The following is a 23,629-nucleotide window of genomic DNA, read 5'->3' as shown; positions in this document are numbered from 1 at the left end:
AAAAAAACTACAAACATGGTAACAATTGAAACTTAATGGGAATTGTAGTGTTTTGTCATCATTATATTTAACGGGACGCCCTGGAAGAAAACTTGAGAGTTGGGCATTCAGAGGTAAACATAAAATTACAACAATAGAGGCTAAAGGTGTATTTAAAGAAACGTTAGCGTGATATTACCATGACGTCCCTTTAACCGTGTTATTTGTTTTACATTTATGATAAGTTTCATTGAACGGGGACGAGTTCCATCATTTCTCCATAGCTTTTTAGGAACTTTAAATTTGACCTATTTTCACTTACGTCGTTATATGATGCTCAGCTTATACATGCTCACTATTTGACGTATACTTAAGCCTAACTTCGTCTGGTGTTTGTCAAAGTTATCACCCAAGCTTATGTTAACAACTTATGAACAACAACTAGGATACGTCTGCCTCACAGTTCTGAAGTTCGAGTTTCAGGTTTGGACCTTCTTGCGTAGAGTTTGAATGTTTATCTATAATGGCTAACAAGTCTAGAATCTCCAAAGTGAGCTTGGACAGGTCCCATTCCAGCTCTAATGTGGACACATAGAAAATGGATGGATGGAAGTCCAGGGTACCATGTATGCTACCAAAAAAGATCATCTACAACTCGTCTGATTTTAGTGAGCTATCCTCTTTCTCTATCCCCAGCATGATGAGAGATCAGGGCAGGTAGAGGACATGGAATCGCAACCAACAACTGAAGTGGAAAACATCTCCTGAAACATCCATTTCAATGCAACTATGGTAAGAATCTGACACAAAATGACCAACAGTGGTCTTATTATTTTGTTACACCATTAATAATCGGTGATTTTTTCATGGGAAGTGCCAGATTGCCAGATTGTGTTTCTTTCCCAAGAGACCAGGTCAGTTGAGAATTTAACAAACCCTAATTATGTGACCCTTTACAACCTAATTGTTAAGGAGATTAACTAGAATGTTGAATTGAATAACTGCATTAATATTTAATGGGCTCAAATTGTCTGTAGGGGGTTCGCGGTGTGTAAGCGACTCGCAGATGGAGAAATTGGACGATTTATCGTACTCTCACCGACTATCGGGGCCGAGACGAATATTCCAAATGCACTGTTTCTCTTTCGTGAGATGTGGTTATTTTTAATCTTTAATTCATTCTAGGCTAGGCTAATAATACTTATAATACTACTAGTGCTTTATTGCCATATATTCATTCAATCTACTAATTTGAAAGCACCCTCACAATTCTCCTCTGCCGCTCTTTTCTGTTCCCAACATCTTTTCCCGTTTCGCATTGATTTTTTTGTTTGTTTTTTTCAGCTGATTACGTCCCTCTACTGTGATTCGCCTTTGGGCACGTTGCTCTCTACACTTTAATTGGACATTTAATTAGATCACAGTTTTAGTCCAATTAGACTCCGAGGTGTGGGGGATAGGGAATGGAAGGGCGAAGAGGAAAAAGTCCCCGAGCTGATCTCGGTCTCGCTTCCTCTTTCTCTTTCTTCATCTGTCTTTTTCGGTCTGCCACGCCGTCCGTCCCTCTCGCCATCTCTCCCGAGGGCTCCTCATTAGTGATATAATGGGAGGACTCTAAACACACATCTCCCCCAACTCTCCAAATGACTCAAGCAGCATCTGAAACACACAGACGAGGCTACGGGGACATTTGTGGCTCACTTTTTATACACATCGTTTACTTTTCTATTCAACAATATTTGCCGGGAAGATAAAAGTATAACGTTACCGGCTAACGAGTTTATGGTCGGAGGCTTTGATTAACGCCGCTTGACAGGCTGCCACTCACGGCAGTATTGACCCGCCAAGGCAACACAAACATCAACAACACGCCGGGTAGAAGTCTTATCGACTCGGCGGAAAGCTTCGGCATGATATCGCAACATCTCGTGAGACCCGAGATCAACTTGATTACTAATAACACTAAAGCGCGTGTCACTCAAATACGAGGCGAATTTACATTATTTTATGCTCTTGATAGTTTTGCCTTCTCCAAGAGCACAAAGGAGAGTTATTGCTTTAATCATAGATTTTTTTTAATATTTTATTTATATATATATATATTTTTTTTCTAATTATTATTATTTTTAGTTATTTATTTATTTTTTAATATATATATTTTTCTGCTTACCTGATTAACACAGATACACATCCTTTTTTGCTGGGGTGTGCTTCAATATAACAATGCTTTAATATAGGAAAATAAAAATAATGTACTTAAATAATAATTTCATCATGCTCATGCACAAGATACATCACTTCGTTCATCATCCTGACACAGGAAGTAGCCGACAAATGAACAAACAGATGGACAGCGCAGATATTATACAAGTGTTCCCCTTTTATCAACAGTTCTGCCTTGGCGGAGGTCTCAGTTCCACTGAGTTCTAATCCACCAAGTATTGTTCCTCGCGTGTCACAAAAGCAAAAACAACAGCGTGCCTCAGCGGGCGAAGACACGTGTAAACACTCACACCCAGATGTATGCCAATATGCACACACGCCATGCCTCAGAGGACACAAGTCAATCTGTGTGTACCTTGAGGAGTCTCCTGAGGTCTTTGCCTCACACACACATACACACACTCCTCATACCTGCCCCACCGCGTCTCAAATTCCCGCTTTAGATCTGCGTGTATTTGAACGACAATTCGGTAGGCAGGGGTGTTATGGCCACAGGCATCACTACCTGACCCCCTGCCTGTGGCTGTTTGACTGACAGCCGTGGTCCCGCCTAATTGCATTACCCTCCCAGGTGATTGGCTCACACCCGGGGGACTCATTTGTCAGGATGCGTGGTGGTAATGATGTAAATTAGCAGACATATATGTCACTCAGCCTGCCGGCGCCCCGCCGATTGGCCCCGCTGCGCTGGTGGGCCCGGCCCCCCGGCCGAGGGAGTCGGCTCATTGGTCTTGAGGGGATCCAGGATGTCCCCCAGAAATAGAGCTTTGCGGATCGGGCATCCCCGTGGGCTAATATTATCCATCCACCCACCACTTTACCTGTCAGTCAAAACGCAGGGACGGGACCCCCCGTAGCGTCTTTCTGCTGTCGGTGATACACACCACATTTACACACCCGCCCCTAGAGAGCCCACGTAGGTGGCGTAGGCACCTTTACGATGTTGGCTCAGGCCCAAAACTGTCAGAAAATAAGCGTATATAAAAAGTGTGTGTGCGTTACTTATAATAGAGCGAAAAGGCCACGGGCTTCTGTGCCGTTTTCCCACTGCTTGCCCAGCGTGCCTTAGTTTTGTGAACCAGACTCCTTCACAAAGCACAAACAAGAGTGACACTAACGTAAAGACACACAAAGTGTAGCACTCCTGTCGAGTTTTTAAAAGGCTTGGACAAAGTGTAGATTCTTTGTCAAACTTGTATTTATACAAGCGGGACCATGAATAAAGAATAAATAATGTCAGCATCAGCATGAATCGATAGCCTTACAGATAAACAATCGCTCCAGCCGGCCCTCGGCCCGTGATCAATGCTTTACTCTGAGTTATTGTCTTCATATTAACAAGTGAAGTGCTCCCTGAGGAACGCCTTTGAGTCGGGAAATGAGCCCGCCGCAAAGCTCTCAACAGGACCCGGCCGTTGTTTTTACAACCTTCTTTGTTTGATTCCAGACGCGACATCTCAAAAGGCTTTTTAGACAAATTTGGATTCACTGTAGGTGTTTCCAAAACACTCGGGTCCTCATGAAACTCTAATTGCCTCCTCTCACTGACCTGAATGTCCCTCACATCAATTCACTTTATCGACGAGCGTGTCCCACATGTCCGCGGCAGCTGAAATTCAGATTTTTTTATTTTTTTTTTCGTATTCCCCTCTTGCGTTTAAGATTATTCATAAATCAATTCATGTGTTTATAGTAGTAGCAGCTGGGGATGTTAATATTGACTCGGAGAGAGGAGGAAAGATCAAAATAAATCAAGAAAAGTCAAAAGTAAGTTTTAATGAGCTCTTGTCATAGTGGAAAATAATCACTTTGATAAGAGAAGTATGAGTGGATTTGATATTCAGAAAAGGACAGTAAAGTGCTTTTTTTTGTCATTCAGGTCATAATAAAAATCTTGCAATAAAAAGAATGATTGAAATGTCACTATTTAAATACAATACTATTCTATTTGTCTATCAAATAAAGTAGAATAATAAAATAAAATTAAAAAAAAAAAATAAAATAAATAAAAAAATACAAATTTTATTTGTCTATCAAATAAAGTTGAATAATAAAATAAAAAAATACAGATAAAAATAAATAAAAATTGCACATGATTACATTCACTCGGAAACCTTTTCTCCCAAATCATACCCATAAAACAAATTCAATTTAAGTGCGTCCACTTTTGGACCATGTAAATACCATGTCCTAAAAAAATTAGAAGTCTGAACGCAGAGTTGCTCTTGTATTTTTAGATACTTCCACACATGTTAGACATTGTACATTGCTGACTCATCACTGTCAATTAGCGATTAGTTGAGATGTTTGCGGTGGAATTCAGTAAAAATAAAAACTATTCTCAGAGCAAATAACTCCCCGTGACACTGCACATGTGCCAAACACAACAAGATGATTTACTTCAAAACGCGGCGCTCGGGTTGAGCGTGAGAAAGCAGGAGGTACGATTGCCGTGCCGCACGCACCGTCCGCGGGAGCTCGCTTTACGAGACGGTAGCAGGACATGAGATTCTTCTTCCTTGGAGCAAAAGTATTTGGACGATGGAAACTAAATTTCCGATGGTGGGACCGATTAGTGCCTCTGGCTTCATTGTGTTTAGGGGGCGATGATTGATTTTTGTGTTGTACCCCGCAGGCTTTGTCCCATATCTCTCTCCACACACACACACAGAGCGGAGCATGTTGCAGTATTAATGAGACATTAATAAGACATGAGGAGAGACCCCCCTCTTACACGCTCCACACAGGGATCGCGCCTCCACCCCTCGCTCTCTCCCCAGCTGCTTCCCGTCCACAGATTACCCGGCTTTCACTGGGCTCTTGTTAAGTGGGGCCAGGAAGAGATTTAACCCCCCTCAGCGGGGAGCGCACACACACATACACGTCCACCCTGTCAGAGCACATCAGCTTGCCAATATGTTATCAAAATGTCTTCATTTTGGACTCGCCGGCCAATGGAATGTCGGGGTTCATCTGGATTTTTTAAGATTAATTTAAAACAGGCGAGACTAAACAAAATATTATTTTTTGTTTTTTCAGTTTCAATGCGCTGATTTTTTTCAATCCAGTGACAAAATTGTTGGAGCTAAATAACGTCTGAGAGAATTTCCTACACAGCATTTGATAAGCAAGCTATTGTATATGTACAGGAAATAGCCACAGGTTGAATCGTGACCTTATGCGTGTTTGTGTTACAGGCCTCGGCGCCGTCCGGCCCGGGCGCCGCCCCTCTGGGCTCGCAGGTTCACGCCGCCGCTGTCAATGGCGACAGGAACGCGTTGCTCAAACTCATCACAGGTAAAATAAATCCGAATATACAACTCGCTTGAGGTGCAGAACTGCGAGGAGGCCAAAAGTCCAGTTTATATAGTGACCGGACAAAAACTTTTTTTTTTTTTTACTACCTACACACACACTTTCACATTAGTATGCAATAGCGGAGTGCTTTATTGATTTCTGCAAGGAAATTTTGTGCAGGCAGGTCAGAGGGCAAGGTAAGCCCCAGCAGAACAGAATAAGGCTTTTTTGCACAGGGAAAAAAAAAAAAAGTAGATGCTCACAGTTTCAAATATTAAAAGATAAATATGTACTGATCTATTCTTTTGTGCATATAGCAGAGCCAATCCTACGGGACTGCGAGGATCAGTTTGGCCGCACCCCTCTTATGTACTGCGTGCTGGCTGATCGCCTGGACTGCGCCGAGATTCTCCTGAAGGCCGGAGCATCAGTCAACAAAACCGACCACAGCCAACGCACGGCACTGCACCTCGCCGCACAGAAGGCATGGCCTCCGCTGACCCACACACACACACTCGGTCAAATGCTACTTGTTAGCACGTGAGGCAAATTGGCGTGTTTGGGGCTTGAGTGAAAAAAAAAATAATAATAGCTTTGCAAGTGAGCAACTAAATCGACCAAGCTGGGGTTCGGTGGAAAAAGGGAGGCCACTGCCCCCTAGTGACCGTATATATCGCCTCAGGGCTACTGGGAGACAAATTAAGAGAGAATGGGAATAACTCTGGAAGCATTTCACATACATTAATAATCTTTTATAGGGCAAGGAAACATGTTTGGTCAATTAAGTGGAAATGAACGCCGGCAGCCTTACTACAAGGCAGTCGAAGCCAATCATTGAATAAAAAGCAATGATAATACACTCAAGCCAAGGTTCTAAATATAGTGAAAGAAAAAGTGAGGCATGATTATTAATGCAATGATTTTTTTTTAATTATTCAGAAATTTTATCCTACCTTTTATTAGAGTACTTAAAAATAAAAATAGCAGGTACACACCAATTGAAATTATTTCAATAGTAACAAATCTGTGTGAACAATATTGGGAGACATTTCAATAAATTATTGAAACGAAAAGTTAATGACATCATCAGGTGCAACTATGAGATGTGTATTTGTACTCAGTCATATTTAGTAACATTTTTTATGACGACTTTGTTCAAGAAAGGAGCAGTTGTAGTGATAGTAGATAGTATTGGTGTGCTCGTGAGCATGTGGGGATGATGGTGACTGGGAGCCCTGTCTCTTTGACACAGGATCAATAATTGGCCGAGACAGGCAGAGAGGCCAGGGATTACGGATCTAATTGGACGGAGAATAGGGAGGACAGGAGCGCATACACACACTCTCTCGGCCGAGATGCATGCTCACACACGAGATAGATCCGTCAGGCTGCGGCTTTGAGGCGCCACCATGGTAAATATACAAAACACACTCAACGCGCCGAGGGCCGTGCAGACACACAACCTGAGGTGTCCCGTGAGAGCTGTTAGGCACTGCATCACTCAGGGGGGCCCTGGCTGTATACCATCCAAACAGATGATGATGATGATGATGAAGGGGGGGGGCAGATCTGGTGTCTAACAGCTCATCACGCGCACCAAAATGAGAGCCAACAAAGATTGATAACCTCTGAATTGAACAAGACATCAGTAGAAGACCACAAGATCGTGCACGGGCCTCGGTGTGGTGAAACCACTAATTGAGTAAGAACACGTGCAGAATATTGCTTGAATCAAATATTTATTTATTTTTTTATTTATTGTCCATCCATCCATTTTCTATATTTTATTATATTAAATTTATTATATTATTTTTATTTTTGCAATGCAGGGAAACGCCCGTTTCCTCAAACTGCTGCTCTCTCGGCACGCCAACTGGCTGCAGAAAGACTTGGAAGAGATGACCCCGCTGCACCTCGCCACACGACACCCTTCTCCGAAAGCCCTCGCCTTGCTGCTCAAACACATCGGCCCCGGTGAGGTCGACACACAGGACAAGAACAAGGTACAGTGCGACGAAGAACGCGTGAGAAGGGATCACAGAGAAGTTTGGAGGGGGGAGGGAGGAAGAAAGGAGCCCAAGGAACAGAAGTATTTACTGAATCTAATCAGCCATCTCAACCAGAAACCACTGCGCCCGAGATAAAACAACCAATCAAGAGACTTGTGGTCATATTTATTCCGGGAACTGGAGATCAAATTCAAATGTTACTCAAAACACTTGAGGTCATATGCACTCGTGTCGCAGCAAAGTTTAAATTTCTGTGGCCACAGGGACAGAGTGTCATTTGTGCGGCCATGCTGAGGTGTGACATCAGCAGTTAGTTTTGTAATGACCCAATAAGCATCATCGTGTCAGATGACAGCCGGTAGCTTTCATTTCGACGCTTTGCGGCTTGCTTCTCAGCTCCGACGTCAATGTGAGCTTTGTGTTGACGTTAGCCCTCAAATTTCTCGCTGGAGTATTTTTCATTTGCGTAATCACAAAGGCCAAAGTCGAGAGACCACAAGGGCTCTTACTGTTCTCCACCCGAGTCATCATCTGTCCTGCTTGCCTCTCTTCGCAGCAAACCGCCTTGCACTGGTCAGCGTTTTATAACCGGCCGGAGCACGTTCGCCTACTCATCAAGCACGACTCCAACATCGGCATCCCCGACAGCGAGGGAAAAATCCCCCTCCACTGGGCCGCGCATAGCCAGGAGGCTAGCGCTACGCAAACTGTCCGCTGCATACTGGTACGCATTACATAAAAATCTTGATCATAATAAATTCAGGACAAATTGGATACATTTAAATTTTTGCAGGAAGCAGCTCCCACAGAGTCCCTGCTGAACTGGCAGGACTATGAAGGCCGGACGCCGTTGCACTTTGCCGTCGCCGACGGTAACGAGGCAGTGGTGGAAGTGCTGACGTCCTACGAGGGCTGCAACGTCACCGCTTACGACAATCTCTTCAGGACACCGCTGCACTGGGCCGCCCTTCTCGGTAAGATGATTGATAGTCCCGCATGGCTCCTTCCCGGGTCCGCTGCCTTTTGTGTCATCTGGCTTTCCACTTTAATTTGCCATGGTGAAAAGCTAACCCTGATCTTAACCCCCAGGAGGGCAAGGAAAAATTCAAAATGGCGTGGGAAAATAGTAGTGTGAAGATGAGCATTGCTTGTGTGTCTCCGCATTGCGTTCTCAGGCCACGCCAGAATTGTCCATCTGCTTCTGGAGAGGAACACGTCAGGCACCATTCCCTCAGACAGCCAAGGAGCGACACCTCTCCATTACGGAGCACAGAGCAACAACGCTGTGAGTCTTTAATATAAAGATATAATAATATAAAAATAATATAAATTTTGTTTTTCTTTGTTTGCATGAATAGGAGACAGTCGGTGTGTTTCTTTCCCACCCATCGGTGAAGGATGAGCCCGACCTGGAGGGCAGGACGGCCTTCATGTGGGCGGCCGGGAAGGGCAGCGATGATGTCATCCGCACCATGTTGTCCCTTACCCCTCACATTGACATCAACATGGCCGACAAATATGGCGGCACAGGTGAGCTCCTCCATTTCAAGTCTGCAGCCTGTGCTGATGTCAAAGGGGATTTCCCGAAAGACGAGCAAGCTGATAGTGTCAGCGAAATAAGTCGCCATATAGACTCCCGCCACTGCCAACACTCTCCTCCTTCACACACACACACACACACACACACTCGTGACATGTCAGTGACGCCGAGGGGCCTATTGGATGTCAAATCACCATGTCCAGCCTGGCCATCATTGTTTATCTATGCATTTGTAAACTAGACAGCGTGAAGGACAACATGGCTGACATCACTTCCTCGAGTTTCCCAGATAGCAGCAACTGAGAAATTCAGAATCAATGTTTCAGTTCAAAAATATAAATAAAAAATATATATATATTTTGCGTGCAGCGCTTCATGCAGCCTCCCTGTCAGGCCACGTCAGCACCGTCAAATTGCTGTTGGAGAAAGGAGCCATGGTGGACTCTCTGGATGTGATGAAACACACGCCGCTGTTTCGTGCTTGCGAAATGGGACACAGAGACGTCATCCTCACGCTCATCAAAGGTGAGTGTCAGGGGGGTCTCCATCCTGGAATTCTTTTTTGCCATCTTCCAATGCTATTTATGTTCCCCCGTAGTTGTATGTCAGACGTGTAGCTGCTTACTGTGTTGAATAAAGGCGCCGCACGTGTGGACCTCGTGGACGTGGACGGCCACACTGCTCTCCACTGGGCAGCTCTGGGAGGGAACGCTGAGGTCTGCCAGATACTGATGGAAAATGGGATCAGCCCTAATGTACAGGTGAGATCTTTATTTTTCCAAAGCTCCTGCCCTTCCCAGAAATCCTCTGGCACCCTGGAGCGAAAATATACATGTGCATTCAAGACCTGTAAGATCAAAAGCCTGCCTTAAAAAATATAATGATGCTTTTTATTGGCACTTGCACCCTGTTTATTATTCTGCTTGTGGTTGACTGGGCTGTTTTTAATATACATCTCATTTCATGTGCTTTCAAAATAAGATCAGCAAAATATTTGATCTATCTGGTAGGACCAAGCAAGACGGACTCCTTTGCAGTGTGCCGCCTATGGTGGCTATATCACATGCATGGCTGTTCTGATGGAGAAAAACGCTGATCCAAACATACAAGACAAGGAGGTAGGAATCTACAGTTAGAAGAGCCGGTATGTTTTATTTTGCAGGAAGTGGTTGGCACCCCTCGGTTCTTTTCATTTAAAAACATCCGCCGCTACGACCTTGTTTCCACAGGGTCGGACTGCTCTCCACTGGTCGTGCAACAATGGCTACCTGGACGCGGTGAAGCTGCTGCTGGGCTACGGCGCTTTTCCGAACCACATGGAGCACACCGAGGAGAGGCGAGGCTTTGATGATGATAATGATGATGTCGCAAAGGCCGTGCGAGTGACAACGCCGTTGACGCGCAGGTACACGCCGCTGGACTACGCGTTGCTGGGAGGCCACAGCGAGGTGACCCAGTTCATGTTGGAGCACGGCGCTCTGTCCATCGCCGCCATCCAGGACATCGCCGCCGCCTCCATCCAGGCCGTCTACAAGGGCTACACGGTCCGCAAGGCCTTCAGGGAGAGGAAGCAACTCCTCATGAGGCACGAGCAGCTACGCAAGGACGCCGCCAAGTGAGAGACGAACAAACGCTGTTACGCGTCTGTCTTGTCGTGTTTGGAGGAGGAACGGCGTTGACAATGACGTTCTTTGTCGTCGCACTTTGCTCCTATCTGTCTTTCTCGATGTCACCCTCGCACACACATACGTCTTCCCTCGGACTTGCTCCTTTTGCTCCTTGTCATTTACTTACCTGTCTCGCATTTGTTCTGAGCTAACAACTGATTTATTTTCGTTCAAATCCAAAACATGCCATTTTTGATCATTTGTTCAATCGATTCGCATTATTTGGGAGTAAAATTGATTTTGGTTGTGTTTAGGAAGCGAGAGGAGGAACTGCGGCGGAGAGAAGCCGTGCAGCAAACCTCTGCCGCGACTCTAAATGAACGAAAATTGTCTCTGGAGACCACCGAGCAGGAGAAGCTCTCCTTGGTGAACCTGGTGGCGGATTTATCCATGAAGGACTCAGTGGTGGAGACCAAGAAAACAACTAAACCTGAACGGAGGAGCAAGGAGGAGAGACACAAAGGTAGATTTGACCTTTTTGTGGATTTTATTTTTCCCTGTGCTTGTTTTGTGTCGGTTGGATAACAAATCAATGTACGTCCGTCCTCAAGGCCATCGGAGCAGATCCTCAAGGAGCAAAGTTTCCGAACCACCTGACACTACGAGCCCTGAAAGTCACGTGACATGCGACACGGCGACCAGACTGAAGGACCCGTGCTCTCCGAGCAGACAAGCATCACCCAGACGACTCTCAGTCAGGGAGCAAAGACAGTCCTCGTTCACAAACGTCTCTTCCACGAGCGTTTCCGACACAGCCGCCATAACCGATTCCCCGAAGCGCAGACACCATAAGGCCAGAGATCCCGCACGACTCGCTGGGGCCTCTTTGAACACGAGAAGCCCTTCAAGGAAACATCACGCCGCCGCGAGCACGCCACGGGCACACGACCGAGAGCTGCGCAGGAGGAGGAACGAAGCGGCCGGGGTCATCCAGCGAGCATGGCGAAGGTGAGCGGCGAATTTTGCAGAGTCACAAGGCAGAGGCTCCAATTTAGTCGGCCATGTTGCCAGAAGTCAGGGGTCACCAACACGATGCCCACGGGAAGATGAACATTTTCTTCACTTGTAGTAAAAGCCTCTTAAAGCGTTCTATTTTGTTTAAAAAAAAAAAAAAAAAATGGAACAGGCTGCCCGACATACTTTGCCCACCCTTAATAGCTTCCAGCACGAGGCCATCAGCAGCCCCTCTGTTTCCATTTAGTACATACAGTGAATGTTCTGCCCATTAACAAGACTTTGTTGTTTGATCTAACCCACGTGTTGTCTGTAGGCTCCTCGCACGCAGACACAGGGAAAGCAAAGCTTACAAGGGGGCGGAGTCAAGCGATTTTAACCACGCCCACACCAGGAAGAAGCGGACGGAGACGCGAGGTCCTCCTACGAAAACTACAGCTAGTAAGACCACGGCGCTGCAAAATATTTACGGTAAGCGTCCAAAATCTGCAAATCCAACAACAAAAAGAATAAATTGGCCCTTCATTTGATCTACACTGAGAACCTGAAGCGAGAAGGTAGAAACCAGCCGGGCTGTCACTCTCATTGACTACAATGACCCTTGCTAATGTCTCGGGGTGGCGCTTGTGTCCAAACACTGACCCAGCTGTCTGCTGGGAAACTTAAGGGTGGCTTTGGCCCCGCCCTCAGACAGCCTTGACCTTCATCAAACATCAGCAGGTGATGATTGGAGAACAGGCAGGAACCTTGTTGCTCCCAAGCATGCTGCTGGACAAACAGATAGAAAGATGGACACGTCTCAATGTTCTCACCCTACCTCGTGACGTGGCTCACCCCCGCCCTCCCCTCGTTCTCACCTCGCATCCCTCCTCCGCCGTCGCTTTGACAGTCGTGGCGTCGTGAAAAGTTCACAGCTGTCAGGGGGAATGTCAACAGTGTAGAGCGAGCCGCTGAACACACACAACGCACAACACACACATTACAAACCGCTGCCTCTCCCTTCTATGCCGCCCGCAAAAAAAAAAAAATCCGACGGACGTTTGACATACAACTCCAGACCGGTTGGCACTGGCTATCATAATCGGGCTACACCTTTATCTAATTGCCTTTCTATAATCTCATATCTGCCAGGCTTCTAATATCAAAGCGAGCACATTTGAAAATTTTTTGTGTGGACCTGCTTGTTATTGTCATTTTGATTAATTCAATTTTGACATTGGGGGAATAAAAATCTCGAGATCACCCCCGCAAAAAGTGAAATCCACAATGTAGAAAGTTTTCAAGTGAAGATGGTGTCTTCTAGGAAACTCCTTGGCCATTCGGGGGCATCCTTCCTTCCGAGGGTCTCTCTTGAACGTGCCTTTACGGACACAGAGCCAATGTAAGTCAATTTTCTCACACTCAACAATCCTCAATCTAAATTGCAGCGTAACCTTTAAAGGTCAACTTCATTTGACCTTTATGAAAACTTTTGAATATCCACTGTACAACTTGCTGTTCTCTAACAAGGAACTGAACGGCAAAACTTTTTACAATTTATTATTTCAATCTGATATTTGCGTATGTCGTCCAGTTAGCGGTTTGGACTGCGTGCACCTGACTGACACGGTGAATCAAGCCAGGCAGTTTTCCTACCACCTGAGGCCGCAAAGCGCCGGGCAGGGTCGGGGCCATCGAGGAAAACCTTGACGTGCAACCAAGTACTTTTTTTTTTCATGTTTTCTCAGCTGGCCCCGGTAGCTCTTACTTACTTCCACAGACTTACTGTATACATTGTTCGTTTCTAAAATTAAGCCGTAAGACATCAGAGCCATGACCTCACTGGGCGGGGGGGGTTAAGTCTACCGAAGTGGCTTGTGTAAAAGATAACCTTTCATCCATTGTGAGAGGTACACGCACGCACGCACACGCGTGTGACTCACGCTCACACACAGAGATAACCTTTCCTCGTGTTACGGAGAATGAGCCAGTCTATCAACAGCCGCTCATGAACTCGGCCCACCTGCAGAAACGCACACACAAGCTAAAAATATGTCAGGTCTATTCCAATACACACATAAAATTGCAAAAATGTTTTTTTTATATAAAATAACTCGTTCACACAGAAATTTATTGTCGGCTATTTGCATAGACATAAAATCAGTAATATTGATTTTAATACATCAGCCCATTTACATTCAAATACATTTTTTGCTCAGATCTGGATTTTCTTCTTACCAAACATTCCCTTTTTTTTTTTTTTAAAAAGGAAATAGATGAACTATTTTCCTAACTTCATTTATAAACTCATACATGAATTTGTTATGTTTATGCAATATAATTAGGAACTAATCAAATTGGCCCTCTGAGGAGAAGTATAACTACAATAAGTCCTCTGACAAAAATTCTCTCACATGAACACACAAAAATTTAAATTTGCTCACCAAATCCTTGTGTAACATTCCCAGTTACACCTTATTGTAACTATTGATTTTCTTTTTGTATAATAAATGTAATTAAAAGTGGACTCAAATGTAAATGCATGCAAATGTTTTATTTATTTATTTTAAAAAGAACACGTCACAGTACGCAACAAACAGTATTTCCACCCAGACCGGATGCAGGTCAAAGCACGGCGAATCTCTTTTAAAAAAAAAAAAGGGGGGGGGGGTCATTGCTGAAGTTAAAAAACACAAGCAAACAGACCAAACTGTGTTCATGTTGCGGTCTGCTGGTGTTTTTGTGCTTCCGCATGACCGTTTTTTAATCATTTGTGATTGTGAACGTTTGTATGCGAGTCCATCAGTAGATGTTCCGAAGGTTTCCACGTTGAGCAGACGAGCCGTGGGCCACGGTGACGCTGTAACAGTAGAGCAGGTCGCTCAGCCACTGTTCCCTTGTGGCACCGCGGGAATACCTCTGCAACACACACACGGACGAGTTTACATTTTTACAAAGACCGTAAAATAAATATACATTCCACCATGGCCATAAATATCTTACAGTGAGTTGTTGGATGATCTCTTGCAGCAGACTGGTATTGGCCATGAGCTGGTTTTGCAGCGGAGTGTGCTGCATCAGCATGGACAAAATCTGTCCCAGCTGGGGCAACTCCTCCTGGCTCAGATCCGCCACGCGTAGCTGCAAAACCATCCTCAGCAAGCGAGGCACGGTGCTCAACGACGCCACGCACACACCCCAAATGGCCTCCCTGCGATTCGGACGCAAAATGTGTTAAGGTTGGTTTCCATCGCCTGATGATCCGCTGGCGAGGGAACCTTTTATGCTGGTCGCGTTCCGCCTCCTGCTGCGGCTGAGTGACGAGCAGGGTCAGAAGGCTGAGGCAGCAGCGGGACAACAAGCGTAGCACGGGTTCAATGGGCAGGAGGGACAGGTCCATTAGCCTGGAAACTGCTTGGAGAAGGCCTGCCGCCATGCTGTCAGGCACGACTCTCAGCTTGGTCTGAAACAAATGCCATAGAATTTAAAAGACTACGTCATATATAATCACAGCTGGTCAGTAACTTAAAAACTATTTACGGAAGCCCGCGCACTGCCTGCGTAAAAAAAACTTGTTCCTCACCATGTATTCAAAGATTCCATTTTGTAAGATCTCAAAGCACTGAGCGTTTGAACCTAGAGTTTCCAGACGTTGGCACACTTCCTGAAAGATAAAAAAAAAAACAATAATATTAACAAACACTATAATAGAATAATTCTAGTACCTTCCAAATTCTAATTAGATGCATCAATCCACTGTGATATTTCAAGTAAAACTTTTTTTCCCAGTCTAATTTGTGCTTAAAACAGAACCAGACATGTCCCAGACTCCCCATCAACTTTTTTTCTCATTTTCTTCCAATCTAATAATTCTCATATTACCACGAGCAGCTCCGCCAACATTTGTCATAGCGCCCACTGCACCTGTTGACATTCTCGCCGTCATTAGAAACATTCCCGCCTCATTAGTCGCCGCAATGCTGACACTGTCCATCCCTTTGTCCCCCCCCCTCCGTCCCTCCTCTTTACTTCCACTTGGCTGTGATTGACTCAGACAGGCAAATGAGAGAGGCAGGATCTGAGGCCTTAATTGAGGCGCTGAATTAGTGATTAGAAGGCGTTCCAACCCCCCCACACACACACCTGCCCCAAGGCATGGCTACGCTAACTGTAATTTCAGTACGGAAATGTCACATTCCCATCACACCACCGGCTCTCATTAGTGCTTGCACATATCTATAGTGGCCGATAACCACGCATCTCCAACCTGCGCGCCGCGATAAAACTTCTCGCTCTGAGAGACAAGTCTTGAGGGTGGGACTGTGTCTGTCCAGATTTTTTTTTCCAATTTGACCAAACAATGTAATATTCCCGATAAGAAGGAAAAACGTATGTACCTCCGCGACATCCCAGCGGTGTGTGAAGTGGTCCAGCGGGGTGCGGTGAAGCTTTAGGGGCGACAGAGGCGAGGGGGGCGGTGCTCTGGTGTCGCCGGCCTCCTGCAGGGAGGCGAGCTGCTCGCATGAGAAGCCGGTCAGGGTGGAGAACAGGAAGCTGATGTAGTCCACGTCCTGTACGGCGGCATCCTGGCTCCCGACTGACCATCCACTCAAAGATGACCTGGAACCCAAAAGTACTTTGAGCGAATGAAGACAGCTGGAGAAAACTTTCCATCCTAACTTTCTCACACTCTACCCAATTTTAAGGCTTAGGGAACAAAGTGTTCCGACAGACATCTTATAAAATCATACCATGCCCCCAGGGGAGGATGAAGCGATATCAGAGAGCATAATATTTTGTTGTAAAGACTGAGAGGCACTGGTTACCGCAAAAAACAAAAAAAAAAGGTTCTTTGTGTCTCTACTAGGGCGTCTTGTCTGGACCGCGGCTACCTCTTCCCTGGAACATATTAACGCTGACCCACTGACACATGAAATGAGTCAGATGCACCAAGGCCAGCGTGGGATAGAGCGCTACTGCCATCTAAAGGCAGCCATGTGCATCTTCAGGTGCCAATCAGGGCATATTTAAATTCCAGGCGGTATGCAAATAACGGCTAAAATCCTCAAATTCAATGCCATCATTAGAACGTGTCTTTTTTCCGTGTTAATTTAGAGCTCACCTCATGTGTATGATACGAATGAGAGAAGCGGCGAGGCTAGCGGAGATTCGTCCGGTGCTACAGCAGAAGCTTAGATTGGCCAGGAGAGCTCGGGACATGTTGGGAAGGAAGTAGAGCAGCTGCACCATTTGTTGCTGGCACTCTGACGGTAGAAGAACCACAGCACCTTCCTGCGGATCTTTTGAGAACACCAAAACAGTGAGACGTCATACTTACATCATGCACAGTGAGGAAAATTGCTACGATACCGGGAAAACTAGTTTATGACGGTGAAAGCCTTAGACACTCAGATAACGTGCGTGTGATGTGGGGTCTGTCTTTGGCTGACGCACATGGTGATGTCAGAAGCCCACAGACAAAAGCGCCGTTGTGATGTTCCTATCACAACTCTTGACCCCCCCGCCCCTTCGACTCCTCTTCCTCCTCCTGCTGCCGCTTCCTTGTCACACAACAATCACCCTATCTGACCATCCTGATCTTTGCAGCTTGTGGCCTGGCTTAATTCTGCCTGCGAGCGACGCAGTGTCACGGTGTCTCCAAGAGCAACTGGTGAGTCATTAATCTTGGTTGCGAAGAGCTTTTGCCAAGATTCGTGCGTAATCGGTCAGGAGTTTGGCTCCATCCTTAGTTGCTCTTGAGTAATTAATCATGCAGTAACTGCGAGAAGAAATAGTTGGAGTAAAAAACAATTTAGGGAAGGCCTTTTAAGCTGATAATACTTCTAAAATCTTGAGTAACGACGCTTATAGATTCCACCAGAGGGCAGCAAAGGGCTACTTTTGTCTAAATGAAGCTCCTGATTTCACAATTTTTTTCCGAGTACCGTAAAGCTTGCAGGCGTGCGTCTGTAGACTGCTGAGCAGGTCTTTGTTGCCTCGGGAAGCGGCAGCCTGGATGGACTGGATGAGCAACGCCGACAGAGCGGGGTTACGATACCCCAGCTGGGACAACTGCACAGGAAGGTACGCCAGCCACCGACTGAGCACTTTACTCCTTCACAAGAGAGACAAGACTTAGCACTTCTCATCAATAATTCAATAATTAAGACATGTGGGTGTCTCGACCTTGTTAAATGTGACTGTTCCTGTTCCTGCAGGTAGATCTTGCTGTAGAAAGACAGCAGAAGAGATCTGGTCTGTAGCGTCAGGTGCCTCTGCTGGTAGTACGAGTACACTGCGGCCAACAGGTCTTCTGTCACTGCTGCAACATAGAAGCAAAATTGGATCATCATTTAGGAAAAAGACCCCATTGGTAAGTTGCATGTGAGGGTTTCCTAAAGGCTCACTTTTGTTTTTTTGGGTGAGCACCATCTTCCAGACAGTCCCGAGCAGCATGTGCAGTTGCCGATAGCTTAGCTTCACTTCGCCGCCGAGCGTGTCTCGCACAAAAGTCCTCAAGGGAGTCAGCCAGTCTCCGTCGGCCTCTCGGCCGACTTCCTGCCTCTGGCTCAGTGACACCATCACCTGGCAAAGTGTGATGTTAAGCGCCAGAGGATCCACGCTCACGTCGGGGGTAGATGGAGTCAGCTTCACCCTGTGGGAAAGAGTGAAGCGAATACAAAAGTCGCTTAAAATGATTGTGAGAAGAAAAAAAAAACACTTACCTCTTATTATTAACTTTCTTTCTTTGTTTGGGTGTGTCGTGAAGACCGTATGGAAAGTTTTTCATAAAGTGCTGCTTAAACTCTCCTAAGTATTCTTTGCGGAACCATGAATCCTAGAAGAAAAAAAAACATCTCAAAAAATGCTTTCCATCATTCCGTGGTATTTACGCTTTCTCATCTCACCAGCGTATCTTGATGCTCTTGCCGTGGCGCCAGTTTTCGAAGCAGTTGAAGAATAAACAAGACCTGGAACATTGTGGACATGGCGTCCGGGCTCAACAGGTGATTGCCGTCTGAGTGGTTCCAGGGAGAATCTCCAGTGTTGGCTTCCACCCACACTTCCAGCAAAAGTGGGACCAGGGTCGCTGCAAAGATCTGCACGGCCTCCACCGAGTCCAAACCTTCACGTGCTTCGCCTGGATGAGCCGAATCTGGTCTGTGAAAATAATGTTAACTAAAAAATTGCTGAGACATCATTTTAGCAAAAAGTAACCACTATCATACCCGAGTTTAAATGTTGAGTGCGGACTCGGTTGGCTTCCAGAGTGTTCATACACCTTCACACCGATTTTGCTGTTGATGAGCTCTTCCCAGGTGACGTTCAGGGGCGTGATCCTGCTCCCGCTGCAAGAACTAAACGCTCCCACAGATGGAGCCGACATGTCACCTTCCTCCACTGGTCTTTCCTCAACTACTGCTTGAAGGAAGCGCCCGAGTCTGAAACACAACAAGGTTAGCAGCGGAACCTCCTTTGCTCTTCTCACAGGGAGAAAAGGATTGGAAAAAAAACTTATTGCATCCATAACTCTTGATGAGCAGAGTACCTGAGAAGCACAGAGAGACGCCACTGCTGACTGGTAATGGTCCTGTTGGGGTTGACGGAAAGCGCCCAAGTGCATCCCTTGGCCTCCTTGTCTTTTTTAGCTCCTCCATGACTCTGTCTGTGAGATATCAACTCCAAGAAGTTGGTGATGAGCACTGCAGGCCGTTCAGCGAGCAGGGCCGGGTAGTGTTCCAACAGCACATCCAGGACCTTCATAGCGTCTTCTTGGATGCTCAACTCAATGTGAGTCATGGCGCAACACAGGTGGGCACTGAGGAGGGGGAAAAATGGAGCCACTCGTTCCGCCGGTACAGATTGCGCAATATACCTGTAATCAGTTCAAGTCGTTAGTTATGACGAGGATGAGTGTGATATTTGAGTTTCCTCTAACCTGAGCACACGTGTGGCTGCCATTCGAACATTGGCATCTTTGTCTGTGAACACAGCAGCTACCTCAGATAGCAAACGTGACATATGTTGCTCCAACAGAGATGGATTCGTTGACAGAAGCTCCCTCAAGCCCAGCAAGGCACTGTGTTTCATGTTGGCATTGTAATGGTGGAGCTGAGACAACAAGTCCTGGTAAAGGAGAGATAAATGCACACAAAACAAAGATTTATTGTGGTTTGTTTACATCTGGAGAAAAAGCGATTGGACATTGATTGAGAGTGGTGACTTGGTGATTGATCTGAAACTTACATTGATGCCAAGTTGCCTGTTTGTGGTAGGACCACTTGTGTCGGTCTTCAGCTGTTCAGGCAGATATATTCCCTTTGTGCGAAAGTTTGTGTTGGTAGCATTGTCTGCTCTCGGCTTCTTCTTCCCCACTTTTAATTTCACTTTGTGAAAGTCATCTTGTCGCTTCTTCGTCTTGGATTTTATTTTAGCCATCTGGAAAGAAAAGTTGGGATGGATCTAAAGCTAAATGCTGATGACGTGGATGAATTAATGCAACAATACACTGCAGAATATGAAACAGAATTACTCAAGACATGCAGCCTGTCTCTTCTCTGCAGTAGCATTAGCATTAGGAAGCTAACTGCACGAGCATCATTGCCGGTGTTTATTTAGTAACCTACCTCCGCTAAGGGTCCTGCCTGTGCCTGCTACAATTTTCACTGGAATACAAGCTCATCGATATCTGAAGAAGAGGAAAAGGCAACGATGTCTGTGTAAGTTAATATTTTTGGCTTCTATCACGTTCCGGTCTTTCAGATGAGCAAAATGCGCGCTTGTTTTAAGTGTCACCACCGCCTCTATTCGAAAGCACAACCACGGCGGGGCATACTGAATAAAAGGTTGGTAACTGATATCTCTCGTTTTCACTGCCTTTAAAATGTGTGCAAAAAATGTTTTGAAGTACATAAAAAGTGATTTTATTATGCGATTATCTAACCAAAAATATGAACGTTTCCAAAAGTTCTGATTCGGTTAAGAAAATCGGTGTGTCTTGGTGAGTAATACTAACACTACATAGTCGTCCTCGTAAATGCCGTAAATGACAAAATAATTAACATTCTTTACAGATTTTTTTATTTAAAACGGGAGGAAAATATATATTAATTTTCATTTGTATATCAATATTGTTTTATTTTAGGATTCGCATTTATGTAGATTTGATCAACACTGTATGTGTGTTTTGTTTTTAAGCAGGCACATCAAAGTCGTCTCATAAAGCTGCCCGTCCCATTGCCATTGTGGCTGTTAGCTAACTTGAATCAGTTACGCACGGTTGCAAAACATTTCATTGCAAATATCTCAGGTAAATATTTTGATGTTTTATTGCCGAAATGTTGTAATTAAGAGCCGTTTCTTGTTGTTTTATCAAAATGCGTAAGTAAACTTCCTAACTCGAGGGCCGAAACGAAGCTACGTAGAAGATAATGACAACAATTATAGTACGATACTGCTTATCCGTTTAATCCTAAAATAGCTGCCATGTTTTTACTTTATTCTTTTATGTTTTAATGTCAACGTCAGTGAAGAAAACGAGGAAATGACTTTCAACGCTTTCGGCAATAAAAACATCCCGCCGCTCTGGAACGCTAACAAACACGGCATGGTAAGTATTTCGTCGGGTCTTAACTCAAGTCGATGTTCCTTATCCGGCATTTTGATGTATCATCACCTCGTATGTATTTTACATTTTATCTGTCGTGACATTTCCACTTCCCCCTCACTCCGTGAACTCAAGTCACTGTTGTGAGAAAGGGGAAAAAATAACATGCACAACCTTTTATCTTAATACGTATAATGCCTCTTTAAGTCTGCTCTATCCGTGTTGTTCGAAGAAACTGAGGCCGCACGTTGACCTTATGAAGAGCTGGCACTTTTATCCATGTATTTGGAACATTCCAAGTGTCTTCTTAAAAAAAATAAAAAATTAAATGTATGCAGTCAATTAAAGGATTGCACTCATTCGATACAATGACTTTAATGTTTAAATAAAGTCAGTGTAGGAGTACTTGCTGTTATCAAATTGGATATGGTTCCAAATATGGAATCCCCGTTTTATACTTATTTCATTATTATGTCCTATTTAATCATCAGCTTGTTTGCAATTCCCACAGATGGAAGGAACAAGAAGAAGGCACTTGGCCTGGTGGTTGAGGTGTCTGCCTGGGGGTTTGAATCTTGATTCAGACCCTCATGTTTTTCCGCTGACATGCTTTTTTTGTACCCTGTAAATCGACTGCCGACCAGTCCTGGGTGGACCCACCCTCTCCCCCTAAACTCAGCTGGGATAGGACAAGCACTATAAAAAAAAAAAAAAAATGGATGAATGCATTCAAACAAGCTGAAATGGGGGAGATTTTGTCCCCTCCTAAAACACCCAATGCAGGTTCTCACTTGATGAGAATTCACACTGACTTGTGGCTACTTGCACACCGCTGATGTTGGGGTGTCATCGCATCGCGAGACGTTCCATCCGGAGCGGCGTGTCGCCATCTCACTAATTCCTCTGTGTCTCTCTCCTTCATGTGGACTTATTCCCCCTCCCTCTTGCCAGGGCATGTACCGCCCACAGCACTCTAACACAATAGGTAAGTCTTCCATATGCCTGGGCTGAGAGAATTGAAGCTTGAGACCTTGTTGTCTCGTCTTCATATCATGGTTGGTGGCCTGTCCACCCCTCTCTAAAACTCTCAGCTTTAGAACCTGTTATGTGCCATCTAATGCTATTGTTCAAGGGAGAGCAATAATCTGTAGCAGGAATGCAAAGTGTCACAAATTTACATTTTTATGGTAGAATGCTCTCCTGTAAATTTGCAAATCAGGTATGCTTTTTTTTTTTTTTTTTTTAATATATTTTTGCTTCACTCAAAGCTAATTGCCTAAGCGGCTTAATGGATGCTAGCTCGTCCTGTGTGGAAATATACGAGCCAAACCTCACTCTTGGAGTAAGAGTAGTGAATAGTTGGCGCCCTTGACCTCTCAACCAGAGCGTCGTGTGGGTATAAGCCTCAATCAGGACAGTGCTTGAGCTGAGCAATCACAAGGCCGCCAATTGTGTCTTGATGTGGGTCAATGGCAACCTGACAAACAAATGCCAGTATTTTTCCACCTTCTTCCTGTGCGTCTGTTCTCTGTGAATGACATCATCGCGGAACGGCGCAACCAAAGTCGACCCGTGAATTTTTCCACCTTCGAAAGTCATATCCAACCTGGCTCTGCAACTGTGGGGCGGGTTTTTGCACAGTGACACGGCTCTGACCACTCCGTGGGACCCCCGAACTACAATCCTGTTTCCCCCCACCATCTTATATATATATTTTTTTTCTCCCAGTTTTGGACATTACTGCCTTAAAGCAGTTGCTCCATTATACAAATTTATCAACCTATGTTTGTGTCCATTCTCTCTACTATTGCAACCACCATCAAGCCTGTGTGATGCCTTTTAGAATTCAGCACCTTTTAATTTTGCTCCTTTATTTCGTCAGTATATGTCAGAGGAACATCGTTCCAGACTGTGCCATCGTTAGAAAAACAATTAGAAAGTCTTCCAATCATCTTGCTCGGTAAGGTTTCCATCCATCTACTGTGACCGTTGGGCGAAATACTCTTGGTTGTCAACAAATGAAATGTTTTTAGGTCTCGAATATGTGTGGGAGTACCGCAGCCCCAGTAAAACCGTCCAGCCGCACTACGAGTGCAAGCTTTGCAGGGTGGCCCGCGTGCAGCACGACATGATCGCTCACGTAAAAAGCGCGCAACACAACTTCACGTACATGGTGAGTCGTCGGGCGTAATTCCATGGTTGCTATTAGCTCCATTAGTGTTAGCTGTCTCTAACATTTTGTCTTGTATACAGAAAAAGTTTCATCCTGACAGAGCCCCTTGGGAACAGGAAGAACTCTCCAAAGACCCCGCTGTGAGAAAAATGATTAGGGAAGCTGCGGCTGAAATCGGCCAAAGGAGGCCCAGGGGTCGAA

General features: G+C 45.3%; 2 protein-coding genes across 4 annotated transcripts; one reads left to right on the top strand and one right to left on the bottom strand.

Annotated features, from left to right (window-relative positions):
• The first annotated feature begins 20 nt into the window (after positions 1-20).
• Positions 21-23,428, top strand: invs (inversin). Of its 3 annotated transcripts, none has more exons than XM_049730813.2 (27): positions 21-113; positions 676-771; positions 5,400-5,499; positions 5,820-5,983; positions 7,329-7,502; positions 8,065-8,232; positions 8,302-8,482; positions 8,684-8,793; positions 8,867-9,038; positions 9,418-9,573; positions 9,688-9,809; positions 10,059-10,166; positions 10,278-10,384; positions 10,454-10,663; positions 10,970-11,178; positions 11,267-11,663; positions 11,986-12,140; positions 12,973-13,050; positions 13,243-17,732; positions 17,867-18,021; positions 18,560-19,105; positions 19,193-20,368; positions 20,464-20,494; positions 20,847-20,958; positions 21,177-21,258; positions 23,138-23,215; positions 23,289-23,428. In XM_049730813.2, exons 2-19 carry the CDS (start codon positions 769-771, stop codon positions 13,356-13,358), a joined length of 2,730 nt encoding a protein of 909 aa, XP_049586770.1. In that variant the 5' UTR covers positions 21-113; positions 676-768; the 3' UTR covers positions 13,359-17,732; positions 17,867-18,021; positions 18,560-19,105; positions 19,193-20,368; positions 20,464-20,494; positions 20,847-20,958; positions 21,177-21,258; positions 23,138-23,215; positions 23,289-23,428. The 3 variants fall into 3 exon arrangements, with proteins under 3 accessions (XP_049586770.1, XP_068507856.1, XP_049586768.1); XM_068651755.1 differs by having other exon boundaries at positions 5,817-5,983; XM_049730811.2 differs by lacking the exon at positions 20,847-20,958 and having other exon boundaries at positions 5,817-5,983.
• Positions 14,184-20,422, bottom strand: tex10 (testis expressed 10). The gene is made up of 16 exons (XM_049730808.2): positions 20,276-20,422; positions 19,896-20,087; positions 19,588-19,775; positions 19,198-19,524; positions 18,878-19,090; positions 18,557-18,809; positions 18,374-18,486; positions 18,056-18,303; positions 17,835-17,970; positions 17,594-17,763; positions 16,771-16,948; positions 16,046-16,268; positions 15,232-15,312; positions 14,927-15,111; positions 14,652-14,859; positions 14,184-14,567 (listed from the first exon to the last, which is right to left on the bottom strand). Exons 2-16 carry the CDS (start codon positions 20,085-20,087, stop codon positions 14,451-14,453), a joined length of 2,832 nt encoding a protein of 943 aa, XP_049586765.1. The 5' UTR covers positions 20,276-20,422; the 3' UTR covers positions 14,184-14,450.
• Positions 23,429-23,629: the final 201 nt, after the last annotated feature.

Source organism: Syngnathus scovelli, chromosome 9, assembly GCF_024217435.2.
Source record: "Syngnathus scovelli strain Florida chromosome 9, RoL_Ssco_1.2, whole genome shotgun sequence".
NCBI classification, from domain to species: domain Eukaryota; kingdom Metazoa; phylum Chordata; class Actinopteri; order Syngnathiformes; family Syngnathidae; genus Syngnathus; species Syngnathus scovelli.
The sequence above is the reverse complement of the archived record's forward strand: the minus strand, read 5'-3'. Positions and strand labels throughout refer to the sequence as shown.